The 24,862-nt window shown below is 44.2% G+C and overlaps 1 protein-coding gene across 1 annotated transcript in view; it reads left to right on the forward strand.

Annotated features, from left to right (window-relative positions):
- The first annotated feature begins 6,542 nt into the window (after positions 1 to 6,542).
- The window catches only part of Sntb2 (syntrophin beta 2), an 83,505-nt gene continuing 65,185 nt past the window's right edge, over positions 6,543 to 24,862 (forward strand). Inside the window, exon 1 of the mRNA XM_057753549.1 lies at positions 6,543 to 7,122. Within this exon, the coding sequence (XP_057609532.1) occupies positions 6,603 to 7,122 (520 nt within the window). The 5' untranslated portion in view covers positions 6,543 to 6,602. The remainder of the gene's footprint in view (positions 7,123 to 24,862) is intronic.

Genomic DNA, 24,862 nt, shown 5'->3' on the forward strand with positions numbered 1-24,862 from the left:
TTGATTCTGGTTTTTTTGTTGTTGTTGGATTTTTTTTGTTTGGTTTTGAAATAGGCACCCACTATGTAGCCCAGGCTGGCCTCAGACTTGCTAAGATTCACCTGCTTTGCAGACGCTGAGTTTAAAGGCATGTGTCACTATACCCTCCTGGTTTTCATTTTGGGGTGCATTTTTTTTTTTTAACCAAAAAAATAAGCCATCAAGATAGCTCAAGAGACAGGTGGTGGTGGAGAACGCCTTTAATCCCCTGCAGAGAGGCAGGCAAATCTCTGAGAGGTGGAGGCCAAGCTGGTGTACAGGGCGAGTTCTAGAACAGCCAAGGCTACACAAAGAAACCCTGTCTTGGAAAAAAAATGCCCAGGAGGTAAAATATATATCACACATGTTGACTCAGTGGCTGCTGGGGAGAGAGAACTTCCTGAGTTACGGACTGTGAAGTGTGTGAGGCACTGAAAATGATTAGGACTGATGAGGAGGGGAAAGTGGACATTTATTTTTAGATCTTATTTGAATTTCATGGCAAATTATGTAATTTCCATAATTGTCAATAAAAAGCACTGGTGATTTTCCATAACTAAGTGGATTGAACGAAACTAAATTGCTCAGCCTGTCCTTGCTAATATTTTCCTATAAAGAAAGTCACAGTTACAAAACTGTCCCCAGCTGCTTCCCATTGGGAATGTGGTTAGCAGATGTGGGTTTTCACAGTCCTGAGGCAGGAGATAGTTAATCCATTTTTGTGGGTTTCAGATGGCTAGTGATTTATCTTGGTGGGATGAATCTTTAAAAAATGTGCCTGCATTGGCTAAAGCGCCTTTCTCTTAGTGTGTTTGTATTGGAGAAGAAATAGATTGTAGAACAGTTCTAGCGAGGGCAAAGTAAAATTACCTTAAAGGGGACACTGACCTCACTGTCTTCCGAGGAGGAACAGTTCTGTGTGGATGTTGGGATGATATTTTTATAAGCTTATTTCTCCCTTGGCGACTTCCTTGATAGTACTTAGGTTACTTTCTTGCGGCTTTTGCTTCCCCCCCCCCACACACACACACATTGGGGGAAGTGACCTTCAGGCTTGCTGAAAAGCTGTGATTTCGCCTGGGGCCCTCCTTTCTGGTGAAATTACACAACACTCAAGCCTTGGAAAGCAGCCTCAGATCCACTAATTCTTTTCTTTGACGGCTCTTGGCAAAGTGTGTTTCCTTCCAGCCCGTGTAGCTTTATACCAGATCTCTTTGTCACCAAAATTAATTTGGTCATTTGTCCTTTATGCCTAGAATCAAACGGTGTTATGGCAAACTCATTCCTCAAGAAAGGAGAAACTCCAGGCAGAGCCTTGAGTTTGAGGCCAGCCTGATCTACATAATGAGTGCCAGGACAGGCTTCAAAGTTACACAGAGAGCCGGGTGGTGGTGGCGCACGCCTTTAATTCCAGCACTCGGGAGGCAGAGGCAGGCGGATCTCTGTGAGTTTGAGGCCAGCCTGGTCTACAAGAGCTAGTTCCAGGACAAGAACCAAAAGCTACGGAGAAACCCTGTCTCGAAAAATCAAAAAAAAAAAAAAAAAAAAGTTACACAGAGAAACCCAGTCTCAAAAAAACAAAAGAAGGGCTGGAGAGATGGCTCAGTCGTTAAGAGCACTGGCTCCTCATCCAGGAGATCTGGGTTCAATTCCCAGCACCCAAATGGCAGCTCACAACTGTCTGTAATTCCAAAACCTGATACCCTCATGCAGGCAAAAACACCAATACACGTTAAATAAATATATTTTAAAAAAGAAAGGGAGACTCTTGACTGGAGTTTCTCCACCACAGATTTTATCATTTGCCACTGCTGAAGGCTAATTGGTAACAACAGCCGGTGCTTTTTAATATGGCTCTGTATACTTCACCTCTCAACCCTCCAAGTGCCCCAAGAGGCAGAAGTAATCTGAATTGTTTTGAAAAAGATACTAAGGTTCATGACCTCATCCCTCTTTGACCATTGTACAGTTAGTAAGTGACCAAACTGGGTTTTGGTTTGGGTTTGTTTTTTGAGACAGTCTCGCCATGTAGAGGCTAGTCTGGAACTCGGAAACTAAACTGGTCTTGAACTCAGAGATCTGCCCGTCTTTGCTTCTTGAGTGCTGGGATTAGAGAAATATGTCACCACCCGGTCCAAACTGGTCTTCAAATTCTTAACCATCAAGCTCTGCATAGTCATTAGGTTTTGACGCAGCATCCAATCAGAGCCTGACTTGAATTAGGATGGAATTACAGAACCCGAGGAGCTACTGACATTCCCACATTTTGTAGTAATGAGCGCTGCGTGTTCTGAGAGTAGTCGATAACAGTTGCTAGCAGAGAAGGGCTATTGATATTGGTGACAGGAATGAAAGGCTGCTGGAACTACCTCAGCGTTTCCTCTTTTAGAGGTAGGTAATAGAATAGGCTTGCCAGAAGAATTCTGTCCTTAGGAAGCAAGGGAACAGATGTGTACTCTATGTCAGATTTCATGATCCCCAGTGAGTAGATCTCACCGACTGCTTGAGGTTTCCTAGATGGTAATTTTCACCCTGCAAGGAACCCATAACTTCCATAAGGATTATTCGAAAAGATGACAGCACAGGAAACACGGAGGCCAATCAGTCGCATGTTTAATGAGTTTCCTCTCTCCAAGGCAGTATTTTTCAAATAGTGGGGAGCAAAAATAATTGATAGGTAGTCTTTGCTCTCCTGGAAGATATAACTTAGGCATTCCAACCTAGGCATAGAATTACATTGTTCAAAGGAAAAGTCCCAACGAATTAGGGAGTCACAGAAAGCTGGAATGAGGTCTTGCTGGGCGGGAAAGAAGTTCAAAGGTACCAGAGGTATTCGGAAGGGCCCGGTGGGAATGTGTGAGGCGTGTGGGGCCTCACTGGAAGGTACTGGCTGGGTGAGTGTCTGAGCTGCAGGCAGTGCTAAAAGAATCTGGAAAAGCAGCTATGAAGATGAACTTTATGTTGGAAGCAGGAAACAATTCAAGGTCATTCTTAGCTACACAGCAAATTTGGAGCTAGCTTAGGTTGCATTGTCTGGGGGCAGGGGACATAGGGGCTGGAGAGGTGGCTCAGTAGGTAAAGTTCTTGCTGCATACATATGAGAACATGAGTTTGGATCTCTAGAACCCAAACTAAGCACAGTGGGGTGGCTCATGCCTGTAATCCCAGGGCTCCTATAGCAAGATGGGGGGCAGAAACAAGAACCTCTGGAAGCTCATGGCCAGCTAAGCTAGCTTGGTATACGCAGCAGTGAACAAGAAACCTGTCCCAGAACATGATGGGAAGAAGACTGACAACCTGAGGGTTTTCTCTACTGCTGTGTGTGCCATGTCTTCTGTGTTACCTGCACTCACACATATATGCACATACATACTACACACACACACACTTTACTCAATAGGTAGAGACAAAAGGGTTCAATGCCAAACAGGCCTATGAGGGGAGGTCTAGGCAAAAGACACTGTTTCAAAATAATTTTTTTTAAAGGAAATACTCCCAAGTAATCTCTTACCTTCCCTGTTCCCAGGTTTAAATATTTTGTTATATAACTTGCTATCTTACATAAGTGTCCTCACCAATAATTTGTGACTTCCTCTAACTCTATTGACGAAAAGTCCTTCATACTCTTGGAAAGAATTTCTGGCACTTCCCTTTTGCTAAGAAAGGTGTCCTCGATTGTCTAAGCCCCTGATGATCACGTATGCAAAAGTGTTAAAATTAGTGCTCAGACCCGGAGGAATCAGCTGCCAAATGCTCTCTAACAAGCAAAAATTTCACATAACTCAGGCCTCTGGGGGCTCTGGCGCGGCTGGAGTGAAGCCAGAAATGCCTGTGACTGCAGGTGCACTCGGGCACACTGGGACCTGCTGGAACAACAAGCCACCTTTACTGCAGTTGATTTAGGAGAAGGCCAGGGGCTGAGCTTTCGCTGACATTTGCAGCTTGGAAAATCGTGCCCCATGCACTGCAAAGACCTGTCGGAATGATCTTTTTCTTTTGATAAAAAGATACATTTCTCATTTTGAATTTTTTATTCACGCAGGCTCTGAATGCTTAGCATCTGTGCCAACGACTCATTGGAGTTTGTCTGCACGTGGACATGCTTCGATAGAGTTGTGCGTGGACAACTTCGGCTTGTCAGCACGTTCCCTGAGCAATCCTTTGAACCTCCTCTTTCACGGGAATTGGTGCACATTCCCCCTCTCTGCCCAGATGAAAGCATGGGAACTTTACATCAACTGCTGAAGAAAGTCAGAGGGTATCTTGGTCCCAACGATTTTGTTGAGAACTTACCTTCTCAGTAGCATTGTTTCCGGACATTTTTTTTTTAAGACAGGGTCTTGCTGGGCAGTGGTGGTGCCCACCTTTAATCCCACCACTTGGGAGGCAAAGGCAGGCAAATCTCTGTGAGTTCAAGGCCAGCCTGACCTAAAAAACGAGTTCTAGGACAGCTAGGGCTGCACAGAGAAATCTTGTCTCAAAGGAAAGAGAGAGAGAGAGAGAGACATGGCCTTACTGTGTTTGTTCCAACTCACCTGGAACTTGCTTCTGTCTCAGCATCCTGAGTACCCTGAGTCCCGGGATTTCAGGTGTGAGCCACAATTCCTGGCCAAATCCTCCTTTTTGAGGTATGAGGTGGATAGTAAACCGCACACTGAACCAGATGTGTCTTCTCTCGGTTTTTGGTTGTGTACTCTGTTATGTCAGAGTCTTTAAGCTGGAGTCTTCATTCAGTTCTTCTACCCTATGGAGCTGGAAGAAACAGTGGATTGTAGTCTTTGGTTATTGGCTCCACAATTAGACAAAATCACAAACTTTAAATAACAAATCTTTATACAGTTTCTGGGATGTTCATCTACATATACTCAAAAAAATGGAATCCAGACAATTGGTGAGCCTACAAAATCAAGACCGAACTTTTCAGGATTTGGTTATGTGAAGATTTTCACACATACTATCCCTTCCTAGGGAACGATCATAGATGGTTAATTTTTTTTTTTTTGTGTTCATGAGACTGGGCTACAGATGCCTGGACAGACAGCTGTAAAACATTTTTGGGTGTGTCTGTGGTTTCTGGAAGAAATCATTTGGCTGGTGACCTGAGTAAAGAAGACGGTCCTCACCAGTGTGAACAGGCATTATCCAGTCAGGTGAGAACTACACAGAACAGTAAGGCACAAGGTAAATTCACTCTGAAAACTGGGCCACACTCCTGGTTTTCCACAGGACTGGGCCGGCTGTTTTACTTAGTAGCTTTCCACTCCCGTGCCCTCCTCAGGCCTCCTCCAGTCTTCTGACGTCTTCAGACTCCTACCATTGGCTCCTCTGGTTCTCAGGTCTCTGGATTTGAACCCAAAGGATATCAACTAACTTTTCTGGGACGGCAAATGCCATGTTGTGGAATTTAGACTCCATAATATTGTGGCTAATTCCGCACAATCTACTTTAACTATATATTCATCGGTGTTTCTCTGGGGAACTCTAAAACATCACTATACTGTAAATGTATTTGTTCCTGCACACTGAGGCTTCCCAGGGCTTAAGAAGACATGGTCCCCTCTAATTACAGGCAAGTAAAGAGGTGATTTAAAAAAGGATGCAGACAGCAGGGCCATAGTCTCACAAGCCTTTAATCCCAGCACTTGGGAGGCAGAGGCAGGAGGATCTTCGTGAGTTCGAGGCCAGCCTGGTCTACAAGTTGAGTTCCAGTGCAGCTAGGGGCAGTTACACAGAGAAACTCGGTCTCGAAAAAAGCGAAAACGACAGCATCAAAAAGAACTCTGGCTGCTCTCCCAGAGGACCGGGTTCAACTCCCCTGGTAGCTCACAACTGTCTTAACTCCAGTTCCAGGATCTCTGATGCCCATACACATAAAATAAAATTAATTTTAAAAAGTGACAAAGCCTTGGATTTATGCCTTTGGACCCACGTTCACTTGTGTTGCATCCTCTGTGCTACTCACCCAAGGCTAACCAAATACTCTTCTTATCCTGTCCTAGGGACGTTTGTACAGTACAGTCTTTTAACCACAGAGAATCGCACCTAGTTAGCTGCCTCTATTTTTCTTTCCCACTAGACCACAAGCTCTCTCAGCTGCGGTGCATTTTGTTCAGCCAGTCTCCAGGGCCTTAAAAGGAGCCCCAGCACACCTCTGAGCGCTTAGAGCTTTTGCCAAGAACCAATCAATGCATGAATGAATGAGCCGCCCGGCCCCGCAGGGTCGCAAAGTGCCTCTCCGTCCTGACTTTGCCCTCCGTGCTCGGGCAGCTCTCGTAGAAGAAGTCAGGAGTTCGAGGGGGTCACGGAGAACCCACGCGAAGGACTCTGAGGAGCCTCGCTGCGCTAGCTGCTGTCCACCTATTGAGAGCTTTCCGCGAACCGGGACAACTTCACCTCCCTCCCGGAAGCCGCCTCGCCGGCCTTCCCCCGCCCCTCCGGAAGGTGGGCGTGGCCCTCATGAATAATGAATCGCCGGGGGGAGGGGAGGGGTCCGCCCCCCTCGGGCGGGAAGGGGGAAGCGCCGAGGCTGCCTGACTGGAATCCCGGGAGCTGCAGCGACGGCGGCCGCGGGAGCAGGGCCGGCCATGGCGGTGTGGACGCGGGCCACCAAAGCGGGACTGGTGGAGCTGCTTCTAAGGGAGCGCTGGGTGCGCGTGGTGGCCGAACTCAGCGGCGAGAGCCTGAGCCTGACGGGTGACGCCGCGGCGGGCGAGCCCGAGCCGCCGGCTGCTGCCTTCAACGGTCTCCCGAACGGCGGCGGCAGCGACTCGCTGCCCGGGAGTCCGAACCGCGGCCTGGGGCCGCCCAGCCCTCCCGCACCGCCTCGCGACCCCGCGGGGGAAGCGGGCGCCTCGCCGCCCGTGCGCCGAGTGCGAGTGGTGAAGCAGGAGGCGGGCGGCCTGGGCATCAGCATCAAGGGCGGCCGCGAGAACCGGATGCCGATCCTCATCTCCAAGATCTTCCCGGGGCTGGCGGCCGATCAGAGCCGGGCGCTGCGGCTGGGCGACGCCATCCTGTCGGTGAACGGCACCGACCTGCGCCAGGCCACCCACGACCAGGCCGTGCAGGCGCTGAAGCGCGCGGGCAAGGAGGTGCTGCTGGAGGGTGAGCGGGGCCGGGCGGGCGGCGGCGGGCGGCGGCGGTGGCCTGGGCTCGCCAGCGCGCACTTTGTTTCTGCCACCCTGACGCCTGTGCGGGGCGAGCCGGTTCCCTCCGCTTCAGCCACCAGACCTCTTCTGCTGGGGCTCTGGAGTGTGGAAAAACTGATGCGCGCGCCCTGCGTGGAGAAAGTTGGGCAGTCTCCGAAGTGTGGCTTTGCCGCCCCTCAGCGAGACTTAGCGGAGATTTGGGGGTGGGGGGGAGAGCAGCAGGCGCGTGCGAAGCTCACCCCTCTTGCAGGATAAGCTGACACTAAGTACTAACTACGGGGAGGGCGATCGGGGAGGGGGAGTGCTGTAGTCTCCTTTTTGCCTGCTGAGAAGCGTCGGTTGGGCGCTTTCTCCAGTCACCCCGCGCTCCCGGGGCAGGCGGGTCTATTAAATTCATCCACACCGATGCCAGCAGTTTGCTTGGGCAAACCACCAAAGCACTGGTTAATTTATGGGAATTTAACCCATCATTGGCTCTCAACAATAACCAGAGGAGATCATAGCACTTCATGGAAGGCAGAGAGCTGAAACAGCAAGTTTGTGTGGTTAATGAGCCTTGTTTAACAGTGGAGGCTCACGTGTTGGAGCATTTTACTGCCAACTAGAGTTTCGCCCCTTTTGCAAGAGACTAGTGCCAGCTTCCTACCGCTCGCAGGCGTGCTGCCTCAAGACCAGTAGGCATTTTATAAGAATCCAGAAACCGTACCATCTAACCAGTTATTCTTTACCTTCGATGTAAATGTGATCTGTGTGCTGTGTTTCATATGAACTGATGCAACTGAAATAGAATTAAATCTCATCTCCAAAGACTCTTGCATGTTGAAGATGATGGAGTATTGTAGATGAAAAACCAGTTGCTTGCTTTAGAAATAATTGCACGTCCAGCTTCATTTCCTCTGTTGAGTCAGTCATCCAGGGGCATTTATTGCTGCTAGCTGTATAATAGAGAATATGAAAGGTGCTGTCCCCATTTTATCTCTGTGTGGGGAAATGATAGGGAACGCAAAACAACTTCTTAAGAGGAAAAACATTAAATACTTGATTTCGTAATACAAACTCTGAGGGGCTAAAGGATTACAAATTTAAGAAGTCATGGTAGTTCACACCTTTAATTCCAGCACTCAAGAGGCAGAAGCAGGCAGATCCTCAATGAGTTGGAGGCCAGCCTGGTCTACATAGTGAGTTCCAGGCCAGCTACTTCTACACAGTGGTGCCCCCCCCCAAAAAAAAAACCAACAAGAGAGTATTTGATGGAAATGAGCTTAGTCCAGGCTTCCCGAGGAGCCAGATTTTGAGCCAGATTACAGATTCAAGGAAGTGATGATCTTAAATGTGCAGAGATGAGTCAGAAAGGGGAAGGATTACTGGTAGGAGAACCAAAGGGAAGGATTGGGGTTGGGTAGAAAATCATCAAAGAAGAAGCCCTAAGAATATAACCTGACAAAATCATTTTCATCTTTTTATTTATTGTTGTTGACTTGGAATTCACAGAGATTGGTCTGCTTCTACCTTCCAAGTGCTAAGATTAAAGGCAAGTTACACCATGCCCAGCGTGTGTGTGTGTGTGAGTGTGAGTGAATGGGGGGGGGCCTGGCCTCAAAGAGGTCATCTCACTGACTCAGCCTCATGAGTGTTGGAATTTACAGGCATGTACCTCCATATCCAGTTCAGTTTTCACTTAAAATTGTTTTAGTTTATTATTTTTACATAGAAGTGTTCTGCCTACCTGTCTGTGCCCCATGTACATCCCTTGGAGGCTAGAAGAGAGTGTCAGATCCCCTGGGACTAGAGTTATCCATTGCGGGTAATGGGAATCAAACTTAGGTCCTCTGTAAGAGTGGCCAATGTACTTCGAGGCAGTGGTGGTTCATGCCTTTAATCCCAACACTCGGGAGGCAAGAGCCTAGAGGGATCTCTGAGTTCGAGGCATGCCTGGTCTACAAGACCTAGTTCTAGGACAGGCACCAAAGCAGAGAAAACTCTATCTCAGAAAAAAAAAAAAAAAGAGCGGCCAGTTTACCTGCCGAGCCACCTCTCCATTTATTTATTTATTTTTAGGCAGAGTTTCTCTTTGTAGCATTGGAGCTACGTAGGGAAACCTGTAACTCGCTCTGTAAACCAGGCTGATCTCAAACTCAGAGAGATCCACCCACCTCTGCCTGCTGAGTACTGGCACTAAAGGTGTGTACCACCAGCACCGGCGCCATCTCTCCTTTTTATAAATTTGTGATACTTGGGGAAAAATAGCTTATAAAGAAATAACATGGGCCAGGTGATGGTGGCATACCCTTAAATCCCAGAGGCAGGTGGAAATTTGAGTTCCAGAGCAGCCAGAGCTACACAGAGAAACTGTCTTGAAAAACCAAACAGAAAGAAGTAACATGGGCTGGAGAAATGGCTGAGTGGCTAAGATTCTGTCCTCTTTGTCAGAGAAGCCCAGTTCAGTACCCAGCATGCACATCAGATGGCTCACAACCACCTAGAACTCTAGTTCCAGGGCATCTGACACTTTGTCTTCCAAGGGTACCTGAACACACATGCACATGCCCACACACAGACATGTATACTTAATTGAAGACTGTAAAAACTTTGTGATTTTTAAAAAGTGCTCTAATTGTGAAATTGCAGTGCCTCACTTTTATAATGTCTTATTTATAAGTCTTGTTTAGGTAGGGCCAGACACTGCCCAGACATTAGTGTTGATGAAAGGAGTGAAAATACAGCACAGTGTGCATAGGTTTGTAAGAATAAAGTACCTTGACACTGGTCTAGGTGAGTATTCAGGTGTAAATTTTTAGAGCCAGAATATTGAATTTCATGGTATGCAGTAGTGATGGATAGACAGTTCAAGTCTTCATGCCATATTAAAATGCAAAACAGCCGGGCGGTGGTGGCGCACGCCTTTAATCCCAGCACTTGGGAGGTAGAGGCAGGCGGATCTCTGTGAGTTCGAGGCCAGCCTGGTCTACAAGAGCTAGTTCCAGGACAGGCTCCAAAGCCACAGAGAAACCCTGTCTCGAAAAACCAAAAAAAAAAAAAAAAAATGCAAAACAAAAGGTTTTTGTTTACCAGTGGCTTGAACCTGGTATTATTCATGGCTGTAAAATGACAGCCGTCTAGTAAATTCTTCCCAGTAGTCATTAGTTCAGTCATAGGCCTTATGCGCCTTTAGAAACAGGTTTACAGATGGTGGCTTAGTAACATTTATTGAAAACCTTTTTACCTAGCCTTGTTTTCTCATTTTGTGTAAGACAAGCAGTTTTTGTCTATATAGGTGTGGGTAAGTCAGTATGGTGAGTTTGTGGTGTTCCCTTTTTAAACCAAGGAATGTAAAAATAGAATTGCTCAAATACTACATCCCTAGAAGAGTCATTTAGTGAGCCAGCTAAACTATTTAAAATGGAGAGGAGGTGCCTCCTCCAAACAGGCTTTTCCCTTCCTTAAGCCAGAGTTTCCTGTAGCTGTGCTCTCCTCAGACATATAACCGGTGAGTTTGATCTTGAGTTTGTGTTCCTCCTGCCTCCACTTCCAAACGGCCGCAGTTATAGGCCTGTGCTAACATGCTTGGTCACTCTTCTCAGGGTGCTGCTCCATGTCCATAATCCCCACACTGGACGGGTGGGCCATGACAGCCTAGGGAGTATGGAGTGGGGGACATTACTCCTCCGTTAGATGCCTGAAGCCTTGTCTTGACATAGCATAATAATATTCTTTTCGTGGTGTGGGCAGGAATTTCAGGCATATTTTTGCCACCCACATGTCAACAGCAGCCTTAGTGTCTGGTTGCGTGAGGTTAGAGAATGGAACTAAAGGATTCCTTTTTTAATCTTGAAGAGGTGAAGAGATTGTCCCTCCAGTCTCTTGTCAAACATTTACTCAGCTCCTTTTCTCTTACCCTCCCCAGTCTCAAGGAGAAAGGCCTGTTAGTTATTTTATTTTATTTTGTCAGATCATTATGTAGCTCTGACTGGCCTGGAACTCCCTGTGTAGAACAGGATGGCCTTGGACTTAGATCTGCCTGCCTCTGCATATGCCACCATGCTCAGCTTCATATTTCTTCATTAATCTCTTAAAGAACAACCAAATCAAACAAATTGTCATCAGACACCACTACCACCACCCCTTTCATTCCTGATTTTTGAGTGGGGTCTCCTGTAGCTAGCCTGGCCTTGAATAGCCAAGGATGACCTTGAATTCCTCCTGGTTTATCTTCTACTTTGCAAGACATTTCTGACAGAGGCTCCTTCATGCTAAATATACCCTCTAAAAATTATTATCATTATGTGGGAAAGTAATTAATTATAATAGAACAGTAATTAAAACTTCTTGTTTTTGTTTGTTTGGTTTGGGGGGGCAGCAGACAGGGTTTTTCTCTGTGTCCCTTGCTGTCTTGGAACTCACTCTGTAGAGCAGGCTGACCTCAAACTCCATATTCGCCCCCCTCTGTCTCCCCAGTGCGGGATTAAGGGTGTGGTACACCACTGCTGGGCTCAGTCATGAAACTTCTAAGAACATTTTCCAGGAACCATAACCAAGCTATAATTTAGGTCTCAACTGATAACTTCAACTGCTAACTTTCTACCATACATTACGTTCTGGGTGAAGGTTACTAGACTTTTCCATCAAAATGTGTCTTTTGTTCATGACGGTGAGATGTAGCTCGTGGCTAAGAGAACATTCTGTAGTTTGGAGCTGATGTTAAAGAACCAGTTAGTGTTCTCGACTTGATCAGTACATTGTGCTAACCAAACAAAAAATAATACCCTATGTATGAGGGGCTTTTCACATAGACAGTGTTTTTCTTTGTAGTCCTGGCTGTCTTGGAATTCCCTCTGTAGTCCAGATTTTCCTCTAACTCAGAAGTCCTGCCTGCCTCAACCTCCCGAGTGCTGGGATTAGAGGCGTGCACCAGCACCGCCTGTTTTTCGTTTGTTCTCCCTATGTCCCTTTAAAGTAGGGTGTTTATTTTTGTTGTACAGCTAACTAAACTGAGGTTCACAAAGAATATCTTTTGACTTGGTCGGGGAGTGTTGATGGGGGAGATTTTGTTTTCTTTAGGCAAAATTCCTCCCCTTGAATTGCTGTTGTTTTAATTTATTTTTATTTTATGTGCATTGGTGTTTTGGCATGGGTGTTGGGTTACTTGGAACTAGAGTTATAGACAGTTGTGAACTGCCATGTGGGTGCTGGGAATTGAACCCCAGTCCTCTGGAAGCGCAGTCAGTGCTCTTAACTGCTGAGCCATCTCTTTGGTACACCCCCCCCCCCCGCCAGAATTCTTTTAAAGATTTATTTAAGTGTATTTGTACATGCAGCATGGTACATGTGTAGAGGTCAGATGGCATCTTATGGGAGTTAGTTCTCTTCTTCACCATGTAGGCCAGAGATTGAACTCAGGTTGTCAGGGTTGGTGACAGGCACCCCTACCCACTGAGGTACCTTACTGACTTTTCCCAGGAATTTTAAAAGCTGAAGTCTATTCTGCAAAATAAGGAGCAGGCAGTCCATGACATTAAATGAGATGGTTGAGGATACCTAACAGCCTAGTGGTGGAAAGGGAGTAAAACCTATTCCAGTGCCTTCTCTTCTCTACAGTCCACTTACAAACTGGCTCCTGTGTCTCTGTGTCCTGAGCCGTTTGTGTGCAAAAGTAGCTGAAGATTATTCTTGGCATCAAAGAATGTAATGCAGTTGAGAGAACTAGGTGTGCTGGCACATGCCTAATCCGAGCAATCAGGAGGCTGAGGTGGGGAATTGCAAATATAAGACCTGCCTAAGGCCATATAAGCAAGATTCTGCCTTTAAAGGAAAAATAAGTTGGGGAAGCAGAAGACTATCAGTTAGAGAATAATTGCTAAAATGTGTAATCTGCTGAGGTTTCTCTGAAGTGGGTAATCAGTTGGGGGATGTATACTTGAATGTGACTTGTGGAGGGAAGGGGAATTTGATCTCAGGCTTGACATCCAGACAGCTTCTCTGGAGATGGAAGTCAATCCAAGTTGAGAGAGTAGTTTGAACAAAAGCCAAATGAGCATGACATGTAGTAGGAAACAGAGTAGAGAGCTGACCGGTACAGACCCACGGGAAGAAAGTAAAACCAGTTAGGTTTATGCAAGACTTTGAAAGAGCCAGAGGAACTGGATCTTTTTTGTTTTGTCACTCAGCATTTAACAGGTGCCCATAGCAAACAAGGTAAGTGGTAGATGCTAGGAATTCCGAATTGGGAGTGGTCCCTACCCTTTAGGCTAATAAGGGACAATTATAGCTTGGGATAAATACTTTCACAGGGGCAAGAGTCTGCCATGGAAAGAGATAGATGTGTAAAGGAGACCACATGGAGGTCATAAAAAAGCTGGGGTTGTGCTCATGTGTGCAGACACACATTCCTTCACAAAGCATAACCAAGTGGTCGTTTTGAGACAAGATCTTGTTCAGCCCAGCCTTGATCCTGCTGCTTTAGTCTCCTGACTGAGATTACAGCCTGGAGTTAACACATGAGAAGGATTAGGAAATGTGTGCTAGGAGTCAGCACAAAGTAGGCAGAGACAGATCATCAGGGCTGTGGTTACAGTGCTAATTGGTGGTCTCTAACATAGAAAAGGAAGTTGAGCTTTGTGAATAGTTAATAAAGTAATGTGCCAAGGGAAGAAAGGAAGCTTCATAAAGGAAGAGGGGTTGGTCCTGGTGACCTTACTCATACGCTTGCTGCTGTCAGGTTGGAACTTCTCTTGTTGAGTAGCTTCATCTTCTATCATCTGCCCTGAACTAATCTTCACAAGATGAGCATATGACTTGCAGCAGTTTTCAACCTGTGGATCATGACCACTTTGGGGGATCGAATTACCCTTTCACAGGGGTCTCATATCAGATATATACATTATGAATCATAACAGTAGCAAAGTTACAGTTATGAAGTAGCAATGAAATTATTTTATGGTTAGGGGTCACCACAGCATGAGGAACTGTATTAAAGGGTCGCAGCATTAGGAAGGTTGAGAACCACTGGCTTAGAGGTTTGTATGTAGGGGACCATAGGTTTGGAGATAATTGTAACACTGCAAACTATAACAAAAAGACTGAGCTGACAAGCACCCCCCTTTTTAAATTAAAGACAATTCGGATTTATTTATTTATTTAGGTTTTTTGAGACATGGTTTCACTGTGCATCTTTGGAGCCTGTCCTGGAACTTGCTCTGTAGACCAGGCTAGTCTGAACTCGCAGAGATCCATCTGCCTCTGCCTCCTGAGTGTTGGGATTAAAGGCGTGTGCCACCACCGCCTGGCTATAATTTGAATTTTTATTTGTTTGTTTTGTTTATTTTTGGCCTTTTGAGACAGGATTTCTCTGTGTAGCCCTGACTGTCCTGGAACTCAGATTCGCCTGTCTCCTAAGTCCTGTCTCCCAAGTGCACCACATACCCAGCTTCAGACTTTTATTGTGTATTCATGTTTTACCTGCATGTATACCTGTATACAATGCATGTACAGTGTCCTCAGGAACCAGAAGAGGATATCAGATCCTCTAGAACAGACTTACAGACAGTTGTGAGCCACCATATGGGTGCAAGAAAAGCCAGTGCTCTTTTTTTTTTTAAATTTTTTAAAAAATATCCCCCCCCCCTTTTTTTGAGACAGGGTCTCTGAATATTCCTGTCCTGTCCTGTCCTGTCCTGTCCTGTTCTGTCCTGTCCTGTCCTGTCCTGTCCTGTCCTGTCCTGTAACTTCCTGTGTGGGTAAAGCTGGTGAATGCAGAGATCCTCCTGCCTCTGCCGCCCGAGTGCCTGGATTAAGGGTATACACCACCATGCCTAGACCAATATTCCCATCTTAAAACTTTTTTAATAAATTTACTTTTATTTTGTGTGCATTGATAATTTACCTGCATGTATATCTGTGTGAGGGTTCCAGATCCCCTGGAACTAGAGTTACAAACAGTTGTGAGCTGCCATGTGGATGCTGGGAATTGAGCCAGAGTCCTCTTCAAGAACAACTAGTGCTCTTAACCGCTGAGCTATCTTTCCAGCCCCCAATATTTCCATCCTAATATGAGCTCTTTGCCACATGATGAGGTCATTAGATCTGTCAGGAAGTCTATCAGGAAAGTAAAACAGTCAAGGAAACCATTTGAAATACAGATATTGCTCACATTATCATTAATAATGAACTTCACCCTAATATATATTGCACTCTGAGTCACTTAGCTGCTGATGCTCGAATGACTTCATGTAGTTTTACTTCCTTTTTTACTCATTTGTTCTTGACTTCTGTATTTTATTTATTTATTTTGGTTTTTCGAGACAGGGTTTCTCTGTGGTTTTTGGTTCCTGTCCTGGAACTAGCTCTTGTAGACCAGGCTGGTCTCGAACTCACAGAGATCCACCTGCCTCTGCCTCCCAAGTGCTGGGATTAAAGGCGTGTGCCACCACCACCCGGCTATTTTGTTATTATTTTATGTGATAGGCACTTTGGTTGAATGTATGTCTGTATACCACATGTGTGCCTGGTGCCTACAGAAGCCAGAAGAGGGTGATAGAATTCCCCTGGGACTCCAGTTACAGATGCATGTGAGCTACCACATGGGTACTAGGAGCCATCTCTCCAACCCTATTTTTGTATTTTTATACGCTTTTATAATATATAGCACTAAAAGATACTCTTGAGAGTCTGCTCAAATTGTTACTGATTAGAGATGTATTGTCAAAAAGGCTTAGGCCTGGGAAGCTGCACATGTTCTTTAAATGAGGGAGGGTTGTGGAAGGGTGAGGGCAGCAGATGAAGCTGAGAAGCTCAAGTTCTGAGGCTTTCCCAATACTATTAAGTTAGAGACTAGGTGGGATAGTGTGAACCTGCGGGGTTGATATTGGTCAGGGTGGTGGCACAGCCCGGAAGTCCGAGCTATCTGGGAGGCTGAGGAGGGAGGACACAAGTTCAAGGCCTTCTAGAGCTACCTACAGAGTGGTCAGCCTTGGCCACTTTAGCAACACCCTGTTTGAAAACAAAAGTGAAAAGGAAGAGCTGGTAAGCAGGCCAGTCTCTGTGAGCTAGGGGCCAGCCAGAGCTGTCACACAGAGAAACCCTGTCTTGAAAAACCATAAAGAAAGAAAGAAAAAAGGAAAGAAAAGGGGGAAATCTGGAGATACAGTTTATTGCTAGATCACTTGTCTGGCATGTGTGCTGTAGGTTTAAAAAAAGAAAAAAGTTGAACTGACCAGTTGTGATGGTGTTTCTCCTTAATCCCACCTCGCCAGCCTGGTCTACATAGTGATTTCCAGGACAGCCAGGAATATGTAGAGACCCTGTCTGACAAACACCAATTAAGAAGGAAAAAAAAAAGGTAGAAATAGGAGAGAAAGAAATGGAGCAAAAGTCAAGATTTCTGTCTTGGGAAGCTGGACAGTTGCGAAACCAGCAAGAAGAGGGAGCACGCCTCACATGCTCACATCCTTGGGAGTCAAAGGTGGAAGACTGAGACTTCAGGACCTTGTCTTAAATAACAAAAGAACACATAAAAGGGGGGAAGCCCCATAAAATGAACATGAAAGAACTAGTTTGAGATAACAATAAAGAGCTTCATTTTAGCCCGGCAGTGGTGGTGCAAGCTTTTAATCCCAGCACTCGGGGGATCTGTGAGCTGGTCTACCGAGGGAGTTCCCAGGACACGTAGAGCTGTTTTTTCCTGTCTCGGGGAGATAGGGAGAACTTCATTTTAGGGTATGTTGCACTTGAGTTACCTGTGTGATATCCTGGTGAAAAAGACCAGAAGCTGGTTGGAAGTACATCCAAGTCTGTACTCAAGGGAAATGTCAGAACAGCATTGAATATTTATGAGACATCAGGGTAGAGGTAGTAATTGTGGATGAAGTCATCGAGAGTAATGCAAATGAGAAAGAAGTAGAACGGGGTGGAATCCTGTAGAAACTCTGCCTTTAAAGCCAGGGTAGAGGAAGAATCTAGGAGGTGATGGCACAGGAAGGTGGGGTTGCAGAGAATGGCATAACGGCGTTCTAACAGGCATACACATTTACAAAGGGGAAAATTGTGAAATAGAAAGTCCACTAGGTCTGACAGAGAATAAGATCGTTAGTGTCCTTGTCCCCTGCTTCATCAGGATGCAGGGAGCAGAGGGCAGCAAGTAGGCTATAATTTTTAAAGCTCAGCAAAATGAAAGAAACAAAGGTGGTGACAGAACTGACTGATGTATATAGTTTCACTTTCGGGGTTGTTCCTATATTGTTTTAAGTAGGGAAGCATTGGCATATCTGTGTGAAAGGACAGTAGAGTGAGGGAGAGGTTGCAGAGATGGAGGGGTGGTGCAGTCTGTTTGTGAGCCAGGAAGTGACATGATGGGAACAGAATTTTAGGTTGGCAGCAGTGGATGCACTGGAGGCTGTGCAAAGAGGAAAGAACAGAGCTAGGAGAAACTTCAGCTGTTGCAGGAAAATCATCCAAAACATAGGTGACAGCCATGGAGTGAGAATAGAGGGAGACTCTTGCCAAAGACATAGCAGAACACACTAGGGACCTTCTCCTGCCCAGATAGCCTCTTCCTGGCTGTCTGTGCACCTACGGATTTGACACTTGGGATAAACTCCTGCAGCGAGTTTCTGTTAACTAAGCACTGGCGCTTTGATCCCAGAGATGCTTAGTCAGGAAAATAAAGTCATCATTTCAAAGGAAACTAGGACAGGATATGGTGACAAGTGGACTGTGACTTGCTGTGAGAGTTCCACAGGAACAGTAGAGGAATGGTTTGTTGGCAGTGAAGAAATGGAGGCTATGGCACTCATACTGTTCAGCTGTGTTCTAAAGCAGGCAGGCAGTGTAAGTCTACTGTGTGGCATTTGAGAAGGAAAGTTTCGGTTTACAAATAATACAAAGGGAAGGTGGAAGCAAGTTTACCATTGGCCTGATCCTCACAGTGAGTTCCAGGCCAGTAAGATCCTCTCAGGGAAGAGAAAGAAAGGACCTGGAGAGATGGCTTAGCAGTTAAGAACACTGGCTACTCTTCCAGAGGACCAGGGTTCAATTCCCAGGACTCACGAGGCAGCTCACAACCATCTGCAATTCTAGATCCAGGAGATCTAATGTCTTCTTCTGGTCTACAGAGAGTACTGGGCATGCATGTACTGCACAGACATACACACAGACAAAACATCTATCCATATAAAAGAATTTTGGGGTTTTGTTTTGTTCTTGAGACAGGGTTTTGCTCTGACTGTCCTGGAACTCTCTCTCTGTAGACCAGGCTGGCTTCTAACTCATAGAGATCCGCCTACTTCTGCCTCCCATGTGCTGGGATTAAAATTGTGCATTACCACTACCACCTGGAATAAATTTGTTTTGTTTTGTTTTGTTTTTTTCAGACAGGTTTTTCTCTTTGTGGCTTTGAAACCTGTCCTGGAACTCTGTCTCCAGACTGGCCTCAAACTCAAAGATCCACCTCCCAAGTGCTGCAATTAAAGGCGTGCTCCACCAATGCCTGGCTTAGAATAAAATATTTTTTTAAGTTTATTTTATTATTATTTTATGTTCATTGGTGTGAGGGTCAGATGCCCTGGAACTGGAGTTACAATTGTGAGCTGCCATGTGAGTGCTAGAAATTGAACTCAGGACCTCTGGAAGAGCAGCCAGTACTCCAGTACTCTTAACTGCTGATCCATCTCTCCAGCCCCATAAAGTAATTTTTTTTTTTTTTTTTTTTTTTTTTTTTTTCGAGACAGGGTTTCTCTGTGGTTTTGGAGCCTGTCCTGGAACTAGCTCTTGTAGACCAGGCTGGTCTCAAACTCACAGAGATCCGCCTGCCTCTGCCTCCCGAGTAATTTTTAAAAGGAAAGAAAAGAGTAAAGTTATCTAGCTAAGGAGATGGGAACATTTATTGAGTTTGTTACTGACAGCATCTCACTGTGTAGTCAAAACTGCCTTCTAATTTGCTGTTGTAGCCAGACAGGCCTTTTTGTTACAGAAATGTGGGCTTAAATTTCCTGTGTAGCTGAGGATGACCTTGATATCTGATTCTCTGCCTCCACCTCCTCAGTGCTGGGATTCCAGGTGTGTGCTGCCACGTCAGTTTTTTTCTGGTTTTATTGGTTTGCAGGGACTTTTTTTCTGTCCTCTCCCCTGGGGTTTTTCTGTCTTTTTAGGAGAACTCCTTTGCAGCAGCTTTGTTTCAGGCTTTCTATAGGACTGATACACTGCCAGCTGTGCTAAGGAGGCTGTGTTCTAATCTCTAAAGTTGTTTTGCATTTACATTTATTTACTTCTTGGTTGGTTGATTGTGTATGGTGTTTGTGGGGCGTGTGTGTGCCATGGGGGTGTGATGTGTGTAAGAGTTCATGGGAGTCAGTTCTCTTCTACAATGTATCAAACTTGGGTTTATCAGCTGGTGGCTAGGGCCATTTTACCAGCCCTGGTTTCTTCCTTTTATAGTTTCTTTTCTGTTTTCTTTTGTTTTTCAAGACAGAGTTTCTTTGTGTAACAATCCTGGTTTTCCTGGAACTCAATTTGTAAACCAGGCTAGCCTTCAACAGAGATCCACCTACCTCTGCCAGTGCTAAGATTAAAGATGTGCATCACCACACCCAGCTAAATGGTTTCATTTTTTTATGTTTTAACTTTTAAAAAAAATTGTATTGGTGGAGTGGGGTGGTGCTTGTGGCGGTCATTGGAGAACATAAAGTCAATTTTCTCCTTCTACCTTTAACTTCAGAATGCGAACCAGGTCACCAGCCTTGGGAGACAAGTACCTTTTACCAGTTGAGCCATCTTTGTTGGCTCTGTTTAACTCTTTATGCACACAGTGGAGTGAAAATCTGGAAAGACCTCATTTTTTCAAATAGTCAACTGATTATCTCGGTGTTATTTGTCAGTCCTTATGTAACTAAAGTGTGATAATTGATGGTGGTTACCCCGAGTGCCATGTGGAGAAAGACAGGTCAAAGCCATATTTGTTTAATTAGTTCTGTCACCTGCATTTTTATCATTGATATGACATATATCTTTTATTTAATTTTATCATCATCATTATTATTTTGAAACAGTGTCTCTGTGTAACCCTGGAAGTCTCTGTGTAGACTAGGCTGGTTTAAAACTCTAGAGATTGTCTTACCTCTTCCTGGGATTAAAGGTGTGCTACAGCTACACTGTGCCCAGCTATTGCATCTTTCTTTGTGTATGTGGACTGATTCTGCTGATTCTGGATTTTCTACTCTTTTTCTAATTTTTTTTTCTATTTGAATTTTTAAATTTAGCACATTGTACTGTATGTTGTAATGTAATATTTAATATCTAGCACTTAAAGTACTTTGTAATGGCCAAGAAATTTTGAAAAATAATAATTTTTTATTGTTGTTGAGACAGGATCCCATGTGGCACAGCCTGGGCTGGCTTTGAATTCATGAGGTAGCTAAATCCATTATTTACTTGGAGAAAACAAATTGTTTTGTAATAAACTTTCTATCATATCAACAAATAGTTTGTAATATCCCTTTTCTTTTTCTTTTTTCTTTTTTTTTTTTTTTTTTTTTTTTTGGTTTCTTTTGAGACAAGGTTTCTCTGTAGCTTTGGTGCCTCTCCTGGAACTAGCTCTTGTAGACCAGGCTGGCCTCGAACTCAGATATCCGCCTGCCTCTGCCTCCCAAGTGCTGGGATTGATGGCGTGTGCCACCACCAGTAATATCCCTTTTCAATAAAAAACAAACACTAGGCCTTAATCGTTTATCTCTCCATCAGATGACCAATGAATGTTCTATATGATGATTGACAGGTCAGAAACTTACCTTATATCTGGAAACACATAAGCTGGGGGTGAGAGTTTCTGAAAGGATAAAGGTGGTGCTACCAGAATTGAATGGATGGTTGCAGCTATAAACAGTAGATAGCCATTACGTTGTTCTAGAACCATCAGAAGATGATAGTAGAGATTTAGGAGTCTTTTTTTTTTATGTATACAGAACATGGATACATAATATACATATGTATACTATATGTATGTCTGCAGGTCAATAGAGGCACCAGATCTCATTATAGATAGTTGTGAGCCACCATGTGGTTTCTGGGAATTGAACTCAGAACCTCTGGAAGAGCAGCCAGTGTGTTTAACCTCTGAGCCATCTCTCCAGCCCCGAGATTTAGGAGTCTTATAGGCAGCTGTGAAAGGAAAGTAGAATAGATTTGCTGGAGTACAGCAAATAGAGCTTTTGAAAAAACCCTTACCACTCTAAGTTATTCTCAACATTTATTTTAATTGTACTTTTTTTTTTAATTGTACTTTGAACATGATTTTCTATGGATTTCTAATAACTTTACAAATATTCATTATCTACTTTCCAGCTAGGCCAACCAAAATATATAGCATCTGGGCCAGGGATATAGCTCAGTTGGTAGTACTTGCTTAGCTTGAACAAAACCCTAGTTTTTTCCTAGCATTCCATAAACCTGGTGTGGTGGTACTTGCCTCTAGTTCTAGCACTTGGAGGCAGAGAAAGTTCAGAAATTCCAGCTCATCTTCATCTACATAACAAGTCTGGCCCTGGTATATGAGATCTGGTGGAGTGGGAGGAGCACTCTTAGGCCTTTGAGTCCGAAATAGATTTAGATAGAAATACTTGTTTATCAAAATAGAATATACACGTTTATTTTAGCAAGAACTATTTGGTTACAGAAAACCAAAACACACTAATTTAAGCTGAAGTGGTATGTGTTACCTCAGGTAACTCCTAAGACTGGGGGTGGCACTAGGTTTAGATTCAGAAGAATCCAAAAGCTCAAATTACCTTGTTTGGCCATCATAGTTCCTGTTGTGGAGAGTCTAATTCTGTATAGTCAGCTAAAATGGCACTAGCAGTTCTAGGACTATCTAGCCCTAATTTTTTTTACACAAGATCTCTCACTGGATAGCCAGGTTGGCCTTGAACTCTCTGCCTCCTGAGTGCTGGGATTATAGGCAAGAGACACGACACTCAGTTATATGTCATCCTGATTTAATAACTCCCACCGGATACGTAACTTCCTACTTGTCAGCTTCAGGAAAGGATTCTGATTAGCTTTACTTTGTCTGCTTCTTGGACTATGCCATTGTAACCGAGATGATAGAGACTGGTCTAGGCCTGGGTTGTGTATGTGGAGATTTGAAAAGTCATCAGACTAAAATATTAATGGGGTGGCTGCTATACAGATCTATATACACTGTAACATCACAGACAGTGAAACAAATAGGAAACTAAAATCCTACATTTTATACCTAAATTTTATTTTAAATTTTTTTTGTCTTTTATATTGTAAATTTTTAAAAATTAAAAGATGGGGATGCATGTTGTGTATATAATGAGTGCAGACAAAGCATTCATATATATATATAATAGGTTTTTCTTTTCTTTTTTTTTTTAATTAAAACAGGACCAGTGAGATGCCTCAGCAGGTAAAAGTACTTGCTGCACTAGCCTGATTGAGTTTTTGATCCCTAGATCCCAGTGGAAAGAAACTGACTTCTGAGTTCTTTGATCTCCTTATTTGGGTCATGGCATGTACATTTGCATATATATATCATATATATATATATATATACATACAGTAGTGATATAAATAGAAATTAAATGACTTGCTGAGAACTCCTGTCGTAATTTTATGCATTATAACAACTTTAACAACTCATGGAACAATGGACATCATCCTCTTTTTTTTTTTTTTTAACATACCAACCACTGTTTCCCGTTCCCCTCACCTCCCATATAACCCCCCCCCATTCACTCCTCCTCCATCTCCATTCTGAAGGGGTAAGGCCTCCTGTGGGAGTCAATAAAGCATGGTATGTCGAGTTGAGGCAGGATCAAGCTCCTCCATGCATCAAGGCTGGGCAAGGCAACCCACCATAGGGAATAGGTTCCAAAGTCCCTCATGCATCAGGGACAGGTCCTTGTACTGCTGCCAGGGGCCCCACAAAAGACCAAGCTACATAGCGGTCACCCACATGCAGAGGGCCTAGATTGGTCCTAGGACATCATCCTCTTTAATTATATCATTATTATACGAGACAGGGTCTCCTGTATCCAAAGATTATCACCGTGAACTACTTTCTTCCTCTTCTACCTCCCAAGTGCTGGGATTGCAGACATGTTCAGTTGATGTGTGCTGGGGATCAGTCCAAGGTTTCGTGTGAGTTAGACAAGCACTCTACATCCTCAGCCCTGTTTTTTGTTTTGGTTTGTTGTGGTTTATTTTTGTTGTTGTTGCTGCTTTTTTTTTTTTTTTTTAATTTTGTCTTTCAAGTCAGAGTTTCTCTGTGTAACAGCTCTTCCTGTCCTCTAGCTCACAGAGAGGTTAAAGGCATGTGCCACCATTGTCAGGTCCCAGCCCTGTTTGTTTGAAATGGAGTCTCACAGTGTTGCCCAGCTGGTCCCAAACTCCTTGATTAAAGTGGATCTTCCAGCCTTAGATTCTAAGTAACTAAGATTAAAAAGCACATGGTTAGTTCCAGGACAGGCTCCAAAACCACAGAGAAACCCTGTCTCGAAAAACCCAAAAAAATAAAAAAATAAAAAGCACATGGTACCACCATTCCTAGCTCCATGCACTTTAAATATGAAGAAATTGAGTATTGGAATCTTAAAGTACTTGTCTAAGGTTATAGCACTGGAAGGTGACAGAAACAAGATGCACTAGTTCCATCAGCTCTAACCATTGTAATAGATTGCCTCCGTGGTGGACAAGTGGATCAAGAAACTAATAAATGCCAATGCATTTCCTGTTAGGTAATATTATACCCTTCTGGAGTCTTTGATGGAGTTTAAGAGTAGATAGTAATATAGCTTTCCTTAGTTATAATAAAAGGTAAAATAGATGTAAATATTATAACTAATTCTTGCTTGATAACTGTTTTATGTAATTTTACTCTGTTAAAGTTAAAACTTTCCTTTTTATTTAAACAGAAAAGGGGAGGTGATGGATTCCCCTCTGTATGCTGTGATTACCATTAATGAATAAAGAAACTGCTTTGGACCTATAGCAGGGCAGAACTTAGCTAGGTGGGGCAAACTACACTGAATGCTGGGAGGAAGAAGGTGGAGTCAGGAGAAGCCATGTAGCCCTGTCCGAGACAGATGCCAGAACTTTACCCTGAAAGCAACAGCCACGTGGCGATACACAGGTTACTAGAAATGGGTTAAATTAATTTGTAAGGACTAGCCAATAAGAAACTAGAGCTAATGGACCAAGCAGTGATTTAATTAATACAGTTTCTGTGTGGTTATTTTGGATCTGAGCTGCCAGGCAGCCGGGAACATACTAGCAGCCTCCTACTACAGTACCAGTCTTCGATTTTTAAATAATAATAATAATAATAAAGTAAAAATAATTATTGTGGCCGGGCGGTGGTGGCGCACGCCTTTAATCCCAGCACTTGGGAGGCAGAGGCAGGCGGATCTCTGTGAGTTCGAGACCAGCCTGGTCTACAAGAGCTAGTTCCAGGACAGGCTCCAAAACCACAGAGAAACCCTGTCTCGAAAAACCAAAAAAAAATAAATAAATAAAATAAAATAATTATTGTGTTGAGAGCATGTTTGATATGTATGTACATGTGGAAGTCAGTATGTTATTTAAGTGTTGGAAAGCAAGGTATGCACCATCTGCATGCCTAACACCCAAGGAGGTCAGAAGGTTGTTGAGGGAGCTGTGGGCTGCGTTCCTGCCACCCAGCTCCCAGC

Source organism: Chionomys nivalis, chromosome 21, assembly GCF_950005125.1.
Source record: "Chionomys nivalis chromosome 21, mChiNiv1.1, whole genome shotgun sequence".
In the NCBI taxonomy this organism is placed as follows: domain Eukaryota; kingdom Metazoa; phylum Chordata; class Mammalia; order Rodentia; family Cricetidae; genus Chionomys; species Chionomys nivalis.